The sequence below is a fragment of the Leuciscus leuciscus genome (assembly GCF_965113295.1).
Source record: "Leuciscus leuciscus genome assembly, chromosome: 21".
Lineage (NCBI taxonomy): Eukaryota > Metazoa > Chordata > Actinopteri > Cypriniformes > Leuciscidae > Leuciscus > Leuciscus leuciscus.
In genome coordinates, this window is record NC_138745.1 from 37,505,706 (window position 1) to 37,523,908 (window position 18,203).

General features: G+C 41.0%; 1 protein-coding gene across 9 annotated transcripts in view; it reads right to left on the reverse strand.

The window, feature by feature from the left end:
- ryr2a (ryanodine receptor 2a (cardiac)) overlaps positions 1 to 18,203 on the reverse strand; it is a 167,446-nt gene that overhangs the window by 126,267 nt on the left and 22,976 nt on the right. For 4 of the 9 annotated variants that reach the window (XM_082152375.1, XM_082152371.1, XM_082152369.1 and 1 more), the window contains exons 2-9: positions 7,227 to 7,346; positions 6,351 to 6,455; positions 4,299 to 4,319; positions 3,203 to 3,217; positions 2,514 to 2,588; positions 2,349 to 2,427; positions 1,611 to 1,723; positions 742 to 841 (exon numbers count right to left, since the gene is read on the reverse strand). In XM_082152375.1, coding sequence (XP_082008501.1) covers positions 742 to 841; positions 1,611 to 1,723; positions 2,349 to 2,427; positions 2,514 to 2,588; positions 3,203 to 3,217; positions 4,299 to 4,319; positions 6,351 to 6,455; positions 7,227 to 7,346 — 628 coding nt within the window. The remainder of the gene's footprint in view (positions 1 to 741; positions 842 to 1,610; positions 1,724 to 2,348; positions 2,428 to 2,513; positions 2,589 to 3,202; positions 3,218 to 4,298; positions 4,320 to 6,350; positions 6,456 to 7,226; positions 7,347 to 18,203) is intronic. The other 5 variants (XM_082152376.1, XM_082152372.1, XM_082152370.1 and 2 more) reach the window with 2 other exon arrangements.

Sequence of the window (18,203 nt, forward strand, 5' to 3'; positions counted from 1 at the left end):
ATGCATTTGCATTCATGCTTAACACTGAGAATATGAATAATTGTAATATGATGATCAGATGCAGATATCTAAATAAAAGATTATGGGCGGTTTGCAGGTGGATTATTTATTTTTAACAGTGGATTGGGGTGACTCAAAGTGCACCAGATTAATGAATTTATCTTTAAAATGTACAAAATTTTCTTCAGGGGGGGCATGCCCCCGGACCCCCCTAGAGGTACCAAGCTCCACCCACAAAAATAATGTGGGAAACACATTAGGCTATATTATGATTTACGAAAAATACAATTTTTATTACCTTATTATTACATTATTAGGATTTTACCACCTCCGCCTCATTTTGAGCCAGGAAAAACCCTGCACACACACACTCACACACTCACACACTCACTCACTCACTCACACACACACTCTCACACACTCACTCACTCACACACACACTCACTCACTCACTCACTCACTCACTCACTCACACACACACACACTCACACACACACTCACTCACACACTCACACACACACTCACTCACACACTCACTCACACACACTCACTCACACACACACACTCACTCACACACACACACACACACACACACACACACACACACACACACACTCACTCACACTCTCACACACTCACTCACACACTCACTCACTCACTCACACACACACTCACTCACACACTCACTCACACACTCACTCACACACTCACTCACTCACACACACACACTCCCTCACTCACCCTGAGCCACTTCACTGCCGGAGCAGATCGGCGCGACGCTCCACAGGGTTTGCTGGAAAGCCGCATCCACATGTAAACTACCGTTACCGTACGACAGGTGCTGGAACAGAGATCAGAGCTGTCACTCAAACACTGAAGTGATTTAATAAGACAGAAGCACATCGAGCTGTTACTACTCTGAATGATGTCTGAAACTGTATTACTAGAGTACACTACTGTATTATATTTCTGATGTTTACTGCCTCTTTAAATGTGCAGTGTGTAATATTTAGGAGGATCTGTAGACAGAAATACAATATCATAAACATATCTATGTTTTCAGTGGTGTATAAAGACCTTACATAATGAACCGTTATGTGTTTATTAGCTTAGAATGAGGCATTTCTCTCTACACACACCGCGGGTCCGCTTACATCCACGTTTCTACAGTGGCCCTGAACGGACACACGCGTTTCGTCACTAAGTTGTTCTTCGTGCAGAGAAGCTTCAGCTAAAGTCAGTGAATAAAACACTGACACAATGATGAACAAGTAACAATAATACTCGCAATAACATATCGTTTTACTGAATAATCAAGTAAACCTAATTTCTTAATGTTTGTAAAGAAACCTCATTGTTTAACTGGCTACTCTCTGCTGTCTCAGACGACGACATCACTTCCTGTCGGCCACCGTAACTTCTGTTGGTTGCAATTCGCAACCTCACCACTAGATGCCGCTAAAATTACACAGTGCACCTTTAAGATGAACACTTACAGTATTCCTCATCCGTAAGTCACTTTGGATAAATGTGTGTGCTAAATAAATCAGTGTGCAGGAGACCCTGGACTGACATCAGACACATCAGGGTTTGACTGTGTTAACGCTCACCAGGTAACGTTCTGACGACACGCTGACCAGGATGAGATCGTCCCCCACACGCACCTTCTCGCCCTCTGACCTCTGTTTGGACGCCGGGTGGATGGTCCACCAACATGCCTCACCTGCACACGCCACACGCGGGTCGTTATAAATCTACAAGCACCCTTTACAGCCATCACATCATGAGTCAGAGAGCATGAGGAACAGGCACACTGCATTAATAGAATGTTTGTTCAAGGTTATCTGGTCTTTAATAATGTTCTCAAAACATTAGCACAAAAAAATGATTTATACATCATTCATGGAACGTTTTAGTTGAACGTTCATCTGACGTTTTGTTACTACTACTTGTTCCAGAACGTTCAGAAAACATTCAAAAGTAACGTTCCCATAAAGTTTGAAGTTCGTTATTACAAGAAAATACTATTTTAGTCTTTCTAGTTCAAAATTTCACTTATGATGCAGTGTTACTTGCCCTTTATTTGTAATTTTGAGAAGTTTACTGGCAATTTCTGAGTGAAAATTGTTTTAAACCCTCAAACTCTCATTCCCATGATTCCCTTCAGTCTGACAGTGAGAATCATTCATGATAATAAAAATAATGTCACACTGCAACAAAACAAACTCCTAACGTTCCTGAGAACAGGCTTCATTCTCATTGTTTTTATTCCTTTCTCCTGATTTTGTGATTAAATATGACCAAAAAAATTACTTTTATCTGGGAATGTGAACAGGAAGTGACATCACCTGTTGTGTCTTCCTGAAGCCCCACATCAAAAGCCAGTTTGTCAGTGGACGAACGAGCCGTAGACAGACAGCACAGATACTGGAGAGAGAAACACATCAACACATGAATCTCTCACACACACACACACACACACGTGTGTGACGTGTCATCAGAGTAACACACACCATCCCGCTGTAGGAGTGTCTCAGTAAGACCGCATGACCGTAGAGCAGCGTCCGGTGACCTCCGCCCTGCGCCGTCTGAAACACACACACACACACACAGCATTGATCACTGATACAAACTCATGACTGTTCAGTGAATGTGATTCATAATCGATATGACACTTCACTGATTCACAGCAGAATCACAATTTACACACAAAAATATTTTATCTAATTATAACATTTATATACACTATAATTAATAGGATATTTATAAAACTCATTATAAACATTTGTATATACAACAGTATAAGGACACAAATTGCAATTTACATGCCATAAAAGAACAAAGAATCCTGACACATCAGAGTGTTTTTCCATGGAGGGCTGATGTTCCTGGGAATCAGCACTTCCTGTGTGTGTGTGTGTGTGTGTGTGTGTGTGTTAATGGCTCTCTTAAGGCTGCGAGATTGTGTGTGTGTGTGTGTGTGTGTGTCAGGTAATGGCTGCAGTAATGCTTCAGGACAGGAAGAACAGGACCTTTATTTTCTCATTAGACTCACTTCAGTGCTCACTCTCGTCTCACTGGAATTAGCTCACAATACAGCTTCATTACACTACATCACATGACTGTGATGACAGGACACACAACAACAACAGGGACGCGCACACACACACACACACACACACACACACACACAGACTCCTACCTTCATCATGAATTTCTGTGGCCCATGAGGAGAAGAAAAGGCACAGTTAATGACACAGAAACTCATTTGCATGATGAATCTACAGCCGCACGATGCTCAGATCGATACCACACTAACATACAGGAGTATGCAGTATGAACTACAACATCAAATACTCTATCCCACAATGCAACGTTCTCGATAGTCATATCAGCTGTCTTATTTGATTTGAAAATGCTTTATATCTCCAGGTAACTGATGTCACTCATTGATGAGGTCATGTGACTGTTTGAAGTGTTACATACTGCATACTGTCTCACTCACTGCACTCAGAGCTCAGTGTCAGTCACGTGATCTAATACTTTCCTGATCAAATGAAGCTCTCAAACACAAATCTACATGAGGAAGAAGAAAGTAAGCGAACTCTATAATCACTGAAGTAAACGTTTTTCAATCATTAAATATTGAAGGAGATGGAAATGAATCTTGATTGAAGAATGTTTTATATATTTGTACAGTAAAACAAGACAAACACACTGAGGAAGAACAGCGTTAAAGGACGGTTCATGTGAACATGAGAAACACCTTCATGTTGTTCAAACACGTGTGATTCGTTCTTCAGCTGAGCAGCGTGGACATTCTGCTAGACGTCTGCTTTAGTGTTTCACAGCAGAACGAACGTCATACTGGTTTGAATCGGTAGAGTAAATTATTCTCAATTCAGTCTGAGCCGTTCCTTTCATGAAGGCAGAACCCAGAAGCACCAATGGGGTGAAACTATGACAAGAAGAGTCAAATAATACATGCTGAGTGTTTGGATACGAGGAACATGCTGATCTCAGATCAGGTGCACGACACGCATGCAGCAGTAACGTATATACGTGTGTGTGTGTGTGAGAGCATATGCATGGGTCTGTGAGTGTCTATGCGCGTGTGTGAGTGTGCAAGTGTGTATGCCTGAGTGTGTGTGTGTGTGTGCATTTGTGTGTGAATGTGTCTGAGAGAGTGTGCGCATGTGTTTGAGTGTGTATGCAAGAGTGTGTGTGCGTGCATGAGTGTGTGTGTGAGCGTGCGTGTGTGTGTGTGCGCGAGCGTGCGTGAGTGTGAATCCACGTACCCATTTCTCCATGTCTATGAGCTGTGGAGTGATGGAAACACAACAGAAAGAAAAGAAAGGAAATATCATGCTTCCATCATCATGAAGAAACACATCAGGCTCCTTCATTTCAGCAGAGGATTATGGGAAATCTCCGGGTCATCCATCTTTTATTTGCAGTTAAATCCTTAATTATTCATTATTAATTCTGTTCCACACTCAACCCAAAACCACCACTATTCTGCATAAAGAAACCCTGTGGGGTCATCAGAGGTCATAAGGTCAACAAGAGGTCACCTCAGGGTCGCCTCTGCTCGGCAATGAACGGAACCGTGATGTGGATGTTTTATTTAGCGTTGAAAGGCTTTTTTGTTTTTAGTCACAAAAACAAAAGATAAAACATCATTTCCTGCAGCATGATCACATGATTAGAGTCAAATTAATTATTAGATCATTAACAAATGAGTCACAGCTGGAATGAGAAGGAAACAGAAACAGAAGATAGAAGATGAACCTCCGATCACATGATCCAAACACGTCTGAAGGAATGTTACATTTATATATATATATATAATCCTGTATGCGGATGGAGCCCAGGTTAGTCTAAGTGAGTCTAATGTGTTTATTAATTCATCAGTCCAGAATGAGATCTGAGAGCGGCAGGAGGAACTTTACTCAATCATGATTTACATTTCAGTTTGTTTCTCATAAAAACATCACATGACTTTAGAGCATCTGGAATCTTCATGATACTGGGTGTTTCTGTCTCTTCTGTTGTTGGGAAGAGCAGCGTGAGCTAATTATTTTGTATTTTTGGATGAATTGTGTCACTGTTGCTGTTATCTTGAATCAGTCACACTATAAAACATCTATAAATCTATAAAACAAATATAAATGTTAAAGGTGTTTAGATCTCAAATCTCTTTGCAAATCTTCTGATCGGTCTCGTCTCAGATGTTGATGTGAACGTTCATTGAATGTTAATGGTGTGTGTGTGTGTGTGTGTGTGTGTGTTTTGGTGCAGTCTGCCCAGCCCTCCTAAATAGAGAGTAATCTCACTCACACACACACCAGATCAGATTCACTGCACTGAGTAGGACTAAACTCATCCACGCATCAGAATTCTATAAATGCGACTGACATCACATCCACTGCGCGCCTGCAAATGTGATCTTGCCAACTGGACCTGAAAGAGAACCGTCACCATTAAAGAGTGAGTCAGAGAGAGAGCAGCGATTGGTTTTGATCTTCCTTTTCCTCCTCCACATGTAACGCTTGTTCACGCGCAGTGAGACACTTCTGCATCGCCAGCATCCATCTGTGTGTGTCTCTCTCTCTCTCTCTCTCTCACACACTCTCTCTCTCTCTCTCTCTCTCTCTCTCTCTCTCTCTCTCTCTCTCACACCCACTGCATCTCACTGCTGCACTCAGCATTTACTCCTCCAGATCTCTGCTTTAATCCTGCACTGCTCCACACACAGAGAAACACACACACACACACACACACACACACTCTCACTCACCCCTTCCTCTCGTTCCTCACACTCCTCACACAGACACTCACTCACACACACACACACTCACTCACCCCATCCGCTCGCTCCTCACACAGACACTCACTCACTCACTCACCCCATCCACTCGCTCCTCACACACTCACACTCACTCACTCACTCACTCACTCACTCACTCACTCACTCACTCACTCTCACCAACTCACTCAATCACACTCTCTCACCAACTCACTCACTCACACTCTCACTCACTCACACACACACTCACTCTCACCAACTCACTCAATCACACTCTCTCACCAACTCACTCAATCACACTCTCTCACCAACTCACTCACTCACACTCTCACCAACTAATACATCACTTGATGTATTATTTTAATTTAATACTGTGAAGCTGCTTTGATACAATCTGTATTGTGAAAAGTCCTATATAAATAAACTTGACTTGACTTGACTTGACTCACTCACTCACTCACTCACTCACTCTCACCAACTCACTCATTCACACACACTCACTCACTCACACACACACTCTCTCACTTACTCACTCACTCACCCCTTCCGCTCGCTCCTCAGTGTTGGCCAGCATCTCCTGCAGAGCTCGCACCGACAGCGACTGCTCCAGCACAAACGTGCAGATGGACAGATCCGGGGGAACGTTCTGGAAAACACGTCATTAAGGTCGTTAAGGTGAAGGTCACATTTACAGAAACTCACAGGATTCCGGCTGCTCTGACGGGTAAACACCTAAAAAGGTTCAAAACTTCATTGAAACTTGTAGAATCATGTCAGTTCATGAGCATCTAGAGTCGACACGTTCTGATCAGTATTAAAATAAAGAGTGTTTCCACATTATTTTAATCAATCTAAGAACAGGATCAGTCAAAGGTCATGGTTTGAGCTGAGATGATGAGCAAGAGCAGACAGAACTGAAGCTCGCTGAGGAAGATGATTAAACGATTAAACGATAAACAGACACACTCAGCTCCATCAGTGCAGGACAGTCTCAAACACATCTGATACACACATTGGTGACTGCACATTCTTTTAATAATTATTACCTACAAAAAACTGTTTTAATGATTTTCATTAGCATTCATACCTTTTACTTTTTAGTCAAGTCACATGTATTTATTATTTTTATAGCTTTCACACTTGTCAGACTGTCCTATGGAGGCTTATTTCACCACTGAATAAAATATAAAAAAGGTAATTGCAACTTTTTCTCACAATTCTGACTTTTTTTTCTCATAAAGTCTGAATTCCGAGAAAAAAAAGTCAGAATTGCAAGGAAAAAGTTTACAACACTTGAATCTCTGGAATGTCAAAGTGCATTAATCATTCACATCAATAATCATTGTGAGTTTTGTTGGTGCAGTGTAATATAACATATGTAATATAGTGTAATGTGACTGAGATATAAGAGTCGTACCTTTGAGTTGGACGTGGACTCGAGGAAACAGAGTCTGTTCCCGAAGCCCTCAGCAGCCAGACACAGTTTCTGCTGCTCCTTATGGAGGAGGGTGGAGCACTGGAGGACCACCTCATCATCCTGAACACACAACACACAACCTCATCATCCTGAACACACAACACACAACCTCATCATCCTGAACACACAACACACAACCTCATCATCCTGAACACACAACACCTCATCATCCTGAACACACAACACCTCATCATCCTGAACACACAACACAACACCTCATCATCCTGAACACACAACACACAACACCTCATCATCCTGAACACACAACACCTCATCATCCTGAACACACAACACCTCATCATCCTGAACACACAACACAACACCTCATCATCCTGAACACACAACACCTCATCATCCTGAACACACAACACCTCATCATCATGAACACACAACACCTCATCATCCTGAACACACAACACAACACCTCATCATCCTGAACACACAACACACAACCTCATCATCCTGAACACACAACACCTCATCATCCTGAACACACAACACAACACCTCATCATCCTGAACACACAACACACAACACCTCATCATCCTGAACACACAACACCTCATCATCATGAACACACAACACCTCATCATCCTGAACACACAACACCTCATCATCATGAACACACAACACCTCATCATCCTGAACACACAACACCTCATCATCCTGAACACACAACACACAACACCTCATCATCCTGAACACACAACACACAACCTCATCATCCTGAACACACAACACCTCATCATCCTGAACACACAACACAACACAACACAACACAACACAACACAACACCTCATCATCCTGAACACACAACACCTCATCATCCTGAACACACAACACCTCATCATCCTGAACACACAACACAACACAACATCTCATCATCCTGAACACACAACACCTCATCATCCTGAACACACAACACCTCATCATCCTGAACACACAACACCTCATCATCCTGAACACACAACACCTCATCATCCTGAACACACAACACCTCATCATCCTGAACACACAACACAACACCTCATCATCCTGAACACACAACACACAACCTCATCATCCTGAACACACAACACCTCATCATCCTGAACACACAACACCTCATCATCCTGAACACACAACACACAACCTCATCATCCTGAACACACAACCTCATCATCCTGAACACACAACACCTCATCATCCTGAACACACAACACACAACCTCATCATCCTGAACACACAACACCTCATCATCCTGAACACACAACACAACACCTCATCATCCTGAACACACAACACACAACATCTCATCATCCTGAACACACAACACACAACACCTCATCATCCTGAACACACAACACCTCATAATCATGAACACACAACACCTCATCATCCTGAACACACAACACAACACCTCATCATCCTGAACACACAACACCTCATCATCCTGAACACACAACACCTCATCATCCTGAACACACAACACCTCATCATCCTGAACACACAACACCTCATCATCCTGAACACACAACACACAACACCTCATCATCCTGAACACACAACCTCATCATCCTGAACACACAACACAACACCTCATCATCCTGAACACACAACACACAACCTCATCATCCTGAACACACAACACCTCATCATCCTGAACACACAACACCTCATCATCCTGAACACACAACACACAACCTCATCATCCTGAACACACAACACACAACCTCATCATCCTGAACACACAACACACAACCTCATCATCCTGAACACACAACCTCATCATCCTGAACACACAACACCTCATCATCCTGAACACACAACACCTCATCATCCTGAACACACAACACCTCATCATCCTGAACACACAACACCTCATCATCCTGAACACACAACACAACACCTCATCATCCTGAACACACAACACAACACCTCATCATCCTGAACACACAACACACAACCTCATCATCCTGAACACACAACACAACACCTCATCATCCTGAACACACAACACACAACACCTCATCATCCTGAACACACAACACCTCATCATCCTGAACACACAACACCTCATCATCCTGAACACACAACACCTCATCATCCTGAACACACAACACCTCATCATCCTGAACACACAACACACAACCTCATCATCCTGAACACACAACCTCATCATCCTGAACACACAACCTCATCATCCTGAACACACAACACACAACCTCATCATCCTGAACACACAACCTCATCATCCTGAACACACAACACAACACCTCATCATCCTGAACACACAACACAACACAACACAACACAACACCTCATCATCCTGAACACACAACACAACACAACACAACACAACACCTCATCATCCTGAACACACACACAACACTGCAGGAGAACTTCACAACACGCCACTGTTGATACAGGCCGTGGGAGAACACCATGCGTGTGTGCGTGTGTGTGTGTGTGTGTGTGTGTGTGTGTGTGTCTCTCCACCTACACTCATATTCACTACACACACACTGAAATACTAGTAAATCTCAACCTGCTGACACGTAGAGCCAGTGATGTGCCAGTGATGTGCCAGTGATGTGCCAGTACCACAGACAGTCAGTCTGAACTTGTACAGCTGCAGTGACAAACATTCTTTCAAACACACAATACCATCATCATCATCATCTTCATCATGAGAACACACACACTCAACAGGTGACTGCATTCATCCACACACTTCCATCTCACACTCACTGAAGATTCAATGTCATGAAGCTCAGAAACCATCAACATAACCCTCCCTGAGCTCTTCTCCCTGTTAGGAGAGTTCACTACAACATCCACAGACAATCTCTCTTTCTTTCTCTTTTAATCTTTTACAGTTCTTCTTATATGGTGTCATTATATTTATTATTTTTTTAATTACATGGAATTGAGCTCTTTATTCTCTAGATCTATATCTGTACTAGGGGTGTCCCCGACTATGGATTTTCATAGTCGAATCAGAATCGTCAAGTCTTGCCTATAGTCGACTAATAGTCGAATCATGTGTATGGGGGTGGGGCTGGGGGCGGGGCTTTAACGTTTCAAAGCCGCGATGTACAGAAAATCACACAAAGATATAGAAGAAAATGTATAAAAACATTTTTGATCAATAAAACTAAGAAATAACATAAATAACTCCAGAAAGGCCACACTGCAGATTTGCATTTCACATGCAAATCAAATTAAATCGGCTAAATTACCTGTGCGAGCAGGCTCTAAGTACAGCACAACATCGATGCACCGAAAAAATACACAATTAATTTACTAAATTAAATTTAGAACAGAATATACCTTTCTAATAAATAAAAATACAAAACGAAATAAATCAGAATCAAGTCACAAGATGAGGAGCAAATGTGTGCAAAATGCCTGAAGTGCAGGGGAACATATATTCAAAACACAAGCCACAAATAGTTAGATTAGATAACCCTGACAGATTAATAAATAAAATAAAAATAAATAAATTATTAAAATAACGATAGTAGCCAGAATTTTCAACTTTGTCTTTTTAACTGCAGAAACAACAATAAATGCTAAACTGGAGAGGCAGTCTTTAGCTAAACATGTTCACAGCATCCACAAATCTAATTAGAACCGGCTGAAAAGTTTTGAAATCACTTGTACCCTACCTGATCGAGAGAACAAATCCTGAACGTCTTTCACTCTGTGTCCGTTGGAGTCTTTTCAAATTGTGCGCGCGGATAAAATACATTCTAACGTGAAACCCAGTCTATGCGTGAAACATGTTAACGTTGGCCGGCAGAAGTGCGATCATGGTTTTCCTGATGCTAAATCCAGCCTTGGAGAATATCCTTTCTGATGGTGTACATCCACACTTTAGATTTTCTTATCCCAGACATTGTTAAAGATTTAAATCCTTGCCGCGAAGACGCTCCTCTGTCGGTCACGGATTGAAAGTGAAACTTAAATCTGTCACGGGGTGTTTGGATTTATTCACGCACGTTAAAAAAATATTTATTAAAAGTTTCTTTCTTTGCACATTTTTATATTGGCCTACAGCATTATCATAATAGGCTGAATATTAACGTATTTACATAAAAGCTAGTTCTATGTGAAATCAGACATTGAGCGCCCTCATATAGCCAAAGTGGCATGATCCTCGTTTCATAACCTCTGTGGAGATTCGACCGTGAGATCGGTAGTCGAATCAGGCTCCTCCTATCGAAGCATCGAATCTTCAACTATTCGGGGTCACCCCTAATCTGTATTAGCCATAAAATCAATCCACCACAATAACCATTAAACAACACATGAATTCTGCAGCAGCTGATGCACACACACACACACACACACACACACACACACACACACACACACACTCAGTCTGATCAGATTAACACACTTTCCATGAACACACACTCATATCAAGGTTACTCCATCTTAATGTAATAGGATTAGTCTCCATTGTGATGTATGTGTGTGTGTGTGTGTGTGTGTACGTGTGTCTTTCTTAGATCAATATGCCTATACAAACAATGTTTTAATTTTATTAAATCATAAAAAATATAAGAAAATATATTACTTTTTATTTTATTATATTTAATATTTTATTTCAATAAAGAAATATATTACAATAACACTATATTATTGTACTGTAAAAAATCAAGCATATAATTTTATTTAATTTTTTTACAGAACAGTAAAATTACAGTATTAATATTTAATTTCAATGCTTTCAAACATTCAACCACAGAGCTTTTATTTTGGTGGTGAATGTCAGAAAGACCTTAAAGCTTCTCCTTTGTTGACAAACAACAAGAGTATCTGTAAACAGATTTATAAACAACTTATGACAAATTTGGGAAAATGCACGTTATAAGTGTCATTTCATATAATCTTAACCACAACACGGTTTCATATACTCATATATACGTAACACGCTTCATATACCGTAACACGGTTTCATATACTCATATATACGTAACACGCTTCATATACCGTAACACTGTTTCATATACTCATATATACGTAACACGCTTCATATACCGTAACACGGTTTCATATACTCATATATACGTAACACGCTTCATATACCGTAACAAGTCAAGTCAAGTCAAGTCAAGTTTATTTGTATAGCGCTTTTCACAATACAGATTGCATCAAAGCAGCTTCACAGTATTAAATTAAAATAATACAACAAAGTTTGTTTCAAGAGGAATTTATTGATTAATAAAATTAAATTAAATATCCCCAAAATATCCCCAACTGAGCAAGCCAAAGGCAACAGTGGCAAGGAACCGAAAAACTCCATCAAGTGACCTAATGGTGTCCTAAAACTCCATCAGGTGACCTAATGGAGAAAAAAAAACCTTGGGAGAACCCAGGCTCAGTCGGGGGCCAGTTCTCCTCTGGCATTTATGAGCTAGAGGCCGGATTGTAGTTTGAACTGTAGGATTATATGAATGCCTGGCTGAAGAGATGCGACTTTAATCTAGTTTTAAACTGGGAGAGCGAGTCTGAGCAACGAACAGTATCAGGAAGACTATTCCAGAGTTTTGGAGCCAAATGTGAACAGTAACACTGTTTCATATACTCATATATACGTAACACGCTTCATATACCGTAACACAGTTTCATATACTCATACTGTAACATCATTTCATATATTCACCAGGGCTGATTTTTACTTGCATTTGACGCTTGACGAGTGTTCATTTTAGCGAATGATTGCAATTAAAGCACATGGTTTACTTCTTTGATACATCATCATGTTGTTCAGAAGCAGATCACATGAGCCATTGCAACACATCTATGACATGATGGACGTCTTCTAATGGCTCGTAATAGAGTGTGTGCATCACTACACACATCACAACACAACTAACATCACATCACGAGTGCTGGAGACCTTCCAACACGAGTCAAAAAAACAACACAACACCACCATCAGGTCATTCAGACTGACATCATCACTGCACATGACCAATGATACATGTACATCCTGTGTACATCCAGCTCTACACTGACACAGTTATTGAACTGAATTGAATCAACACTGAACTGAACTGATCTGAATAATGACTTGTCTTCTGTAGAGCAGAATCTGAATCTGTCTCATATTTGCTGAAGTTTTGCATCATTGATTCTGTTATTTTCCAGTTTATTAATCTGAAGCTGCTTTGAAACAATCTGTATAAAACGCTATAGAAATAAAGCTGACTAGACTTTCTCCATCACGTGTGTGTATTGTTATTGGCTTGATTAAGGTCAGTGGATGATTACAGCTCAATTAAATATTCACTGTCCTTGATGAAGTCACCAGTTAAACTTTGAATATAACAAAACAACAAGAAGACTAATGAATCTCAGAGTCAGATGACACAAGAGCGCCTGGTTTGTCCTGTTCAGTGTCGTGATCGATTACCAGACGCGTGACAATCCCTATAGTGTCGTATATCCAGTGAAACGCTTCAGGAAAAAGAACAAATGTGGGCGGGGCTTGATTGTGTCCGAGGGGAATTGATTGGATGGTTGTGGTTTGCTATTGGCTGATCTTATGTGAGTGACAGGTTATAGCCCCGCCCTCGTCATCAGAGAAGAGAAGAGATGCTGCAAGAGGAACTGATTCTGATTCAAGATTATTAACACAATAATGATGTGCACTCATAAATCATTTACAATAAACACTTCAATATTCCATAAAAAACAATAAATATAAATGCTGTAACTGCGAACGAAGCCTTTAATCAAGATCCGCTGTAAAACAGTGATGGAGAGATGACGACACACACACAATAAACGAATGTGTTCTGACAAGAAATATCTCACACACACAGTTCTTCATTAATATTGTATGTGGCTCCATCTGCCTATTGTCGTTTAGTAGAAAACAAATGCCTGTGGCCTCCAGCAGCATCAACACACACACACACACACACACACACACTCTCTCTTTCTCTCGCACACACACATGTGATCTGTGAATTAGATCCTGCGGTGAACATGTTGAATGACCTGAAGAACAAAAGTCACACAGAATGAGGAAGATCACATGTCTGTAACTAACACACAAAGCAAACGGTCACACGGCATGATGGGTATTTGAGCAGGGTGTGTCTGTGAATTAAGATACTGTCTCTTTAAGAGCAGAAAATGTGACGGAGCAGTTCACATGAGTTTTACAGTATCTGTGAGCGCGTGTGTGTGTGTGTGTGTGTGTGTGTGTTGCTGTATGTCTCATCAGAGGAACAAACCGCACAGATGGCAACACACACAGTCTCAGCAGAGAGTAACACACACACACACACACACACACACACACACACCTCCTGTCACATTATCTCTGTTTGGGTCGACATGCACATTCACAAATGCTGCCAGATAGAGAACACCAATAAACACACACACACACACACATACACACACACACACACACTTCAACAGCATGATGAGTGTGTGATGAAGGACATCTCCTCATGAGTGTAAACAGCAGGGCTCAGATGTGGCGCGGGTGCAGGTCACCTGACCATCACGTGTGCCTGATGATGACACTGAACACGCAAGAACAACCTGAGGCTGAAGAACATGGACAGGTGCGCAACACAACAGCCTGACACACACACACACACACACACACACACACACACACATACACACACAGTCTGACTGATGCTAGAGCTGCACATCAAAATATATTTTTATATAAAAATTGCGGTTCCAGTTTAATATGCAATTTGCTTGTTTGTAGGACTGCACAATTTGAGCAAAATTGTGATTATATATTAATATGGCTATAAAATAATAATAATTAGTATTAGTATTATTACTAAATTATAATAAAAACTCAACTCATATTAGTATTACTAAATCAAATATAAAAATTACTAAATAAGAAATATTACTAATACTAGTGTAATATTTCAGCACAAAATTTTACAAAATTAAAGTTTAACAAAAATAATATAATAATGTATTTATAATATATAATTTATTTGAAGAAAAGTTGGGATATTTTGTAAAATGCAATAAATTCTAGAATCTGTGATTGGTTAATCCTGTTGAATCTTTATTTAACTGACAAAAATACAAAGAAAAGAATGTTGTCACTGACCAACTTAATTGTATTTTGCAAATATAATCAGATTTAGATGTTGCCGGCTGCAGCTCACTCCTGAAGAGCTGGACAGAGCCATGACTCCCACTGTCACATCAACTTCCTTTTAATTACACTTTCTAATCCTTTGGAAATGGAGGATTCTAATAGTTGCAGTTTTGCAAGTGTGATTTGTCCCCAGTGTCTCCTGATATGAGACCTCTGCTCAACAGCCTGTGGTCGTCGTCTGCCTCTCCTCTCCATGATGGGCCGTACATGTTCAGTAAGACAGATCTGGACCGCAGGAACACTGAGGAATGAGGCCATCGTCTCGCTTCCCAGAAAAGATGTCCTCTTCAGGGCAGTTTATGTCTCTGTACAATCCCAGGATATTCCTTCCCAGTAATGCACATCAGCCATCTCGTTTGCAGTGATGCTCGTGTGCTTTTGCACCGTCGCTGATGAGAGTCTGGATGGTCCCTGGGGACTGAGAACATGGACTCATGTGAGCACAGCACACGTCTCCACTGTGTTCTGGATGATCTGAGATGACCTCGGGCCCAGAGATCTCTGAACTCTGAACTCTGCAGACGCACAGCTTTCTCCTGTAACAGAGACTCGAGTCGCTTGTCTTAATAATAATAATAATAATAATTTTCGAAAGACATCCTGGGATTGTTAATGACCACAGAGAGTCAGGACCTCGGTTTAACGTCTCATCCGAAGGACGGTGCTCTTTTGGCAGTATAGTGTCCCCATCACTATACAGGGGCGTGAGGACCCACACAGACCCCAGGGTGAGCGCCCCCTGCTGGCCTCACTAACACCTCTTCCAGCCGCAACCTGGTTTTTCCCAGGAGGTCTCCCATCCAGGTACTAACCAGGCTCAGCCCTGCTTAGCTTCAGTGGGCAACCGGTCTTGGGCTACAGGGTGATATGGCTGTTGGATGATGTCTTGATGATGACTGTATTCAGTGACAACAGTTTTATAAAGCAGTCCTGAGCACATGTGGCTGTATGTAACAGAGTAGCATGATGGTTTCTCATGCAGTGCCGTCTGAGGGGTCAAAGGTCACGCATATTCAACAGAAGCCTCCTCCTGTCTTGTCCTACACACACTGAGATTTCTCTGCAATATTGCATTGAGAAATGTGATTTTTGAATCGTTTGAGGATTCTCTCATGATATTTGGCACACAGTGGTGATCCATGACTCATCTTCACTTGCAAAGACTGAGAAGCTCTTTTACACTCAGTCCCAGTCCCCTCACCTATACCAGTATACCAGCTCACCTGCTCACTGTGGACTGCTGTAAAAGAGTTTAACTTGGATATTCTATCATTTTTTTTAATGATTATCGCTCTAAGCCACATCACAATTTAGTTTTTACTTCAATGAATCCTGCAGACAATCAGTCAACATTCTTAGTTTCAGTCTGTTCGTCACACAACTTCAGAAGATCAGCAGTTTTTACTTATTCTGAAAACAAGTTTTTATTTAGTCAAGATACAAATCTGAACATCCTACATGAGATTATCAGTGATCCATAACATACATGTGATATGACTGAAGCTAAAGACACATAAACACTTCACTGATCCTCAGCTTACTTTCTCACTCACACACTTCCACATTTCAGCTCTTCTCTCAACACAACAACTGCGATCCATAACCACAACACACACTGAACACTGTGACCTGTGTAAACCCTGAGACTCAGACAGAGCTGGCAGACGAGGTGAAGCTGCATTGCAGAGAGTAGGGGTGTGACGAGACGCTTACTCCACCAGACGAGACACGACACGAGAACGAGACAAGACGAGATTTTTACACAATTTTTAAGAAATCCTCAATGATGAAATATATGAATAGTCTTTTATTCAACTGAAAATCACAAAATGCAAAACAATTTAGGTGCATTTTGAAATCAACTTGTAATGAATGTTATTTTACTTCTATTTTAATGAATTCTATGCAGTAGGCTAAAGGACATGCAAACACTGCAAAATGTTTTGCTATAAACTCTACCATCTGGCTTCTCCCCTGTACGATTTCACATGAGAAATCTAACTCCTTTCCACAAATCGAACATAAAAAAAATAAAACAGTATAAATAAAATAAATATATAAATAACAGAAATAACACTTTAAATGAAAACAGTAAGTGTATCCATAATCAAAGTACTGCTCTCTCAAAACTACAAGTTCAAACAGAAACAAATGTTTTCTTCAAGCATGAAAAAGAGATAAATGAACTACACAGAACAGCCTAAGATATGGTCATGTTCTTTTTTAAGAATATAAGCATGTCAACGATTTCTGGCAGCAGTTGAGACCTTTGGGCAGTAACTATAGGGCTGCACGATATGAGGAAAAGCTGCGATGTGCAATAACATTGTTTAATATTGCGATGTCGATATGACTTCCGATAAATATTCAAATGTGAATGTTATCTATACTGTTCCCATGTCTTAGTGCTTTAATAGGTTCTTTGCGTGATAGGTCAAATGTTTATTACCTGCCTGGTTCAGATTACACGATTTTAGCGCAATTTTGGCACGATCCGTTTGATGTAGGGTGTCGTGGAGATTCGTAAAGGACAACGGGCGTCGGGACGCAAGATTCGATCGTTTCATTTCGTATAGTGTCATAGTGGGCGACAACCTACGCGTCTGCGATGCTTCAGGACATCACGACAGAAAGACTAGCATGTTTAATTTTTTTAACGGTCCTCCACGACGGGTTGAGCTATGTGAGCGAGAGTGTGTGAGCGAGAGTGAGTGAGAGTGCGAGCAACAGTGAGTGTGTGTGTGTATGCGCACCAGTGAGCGAGTGTGTGTGTG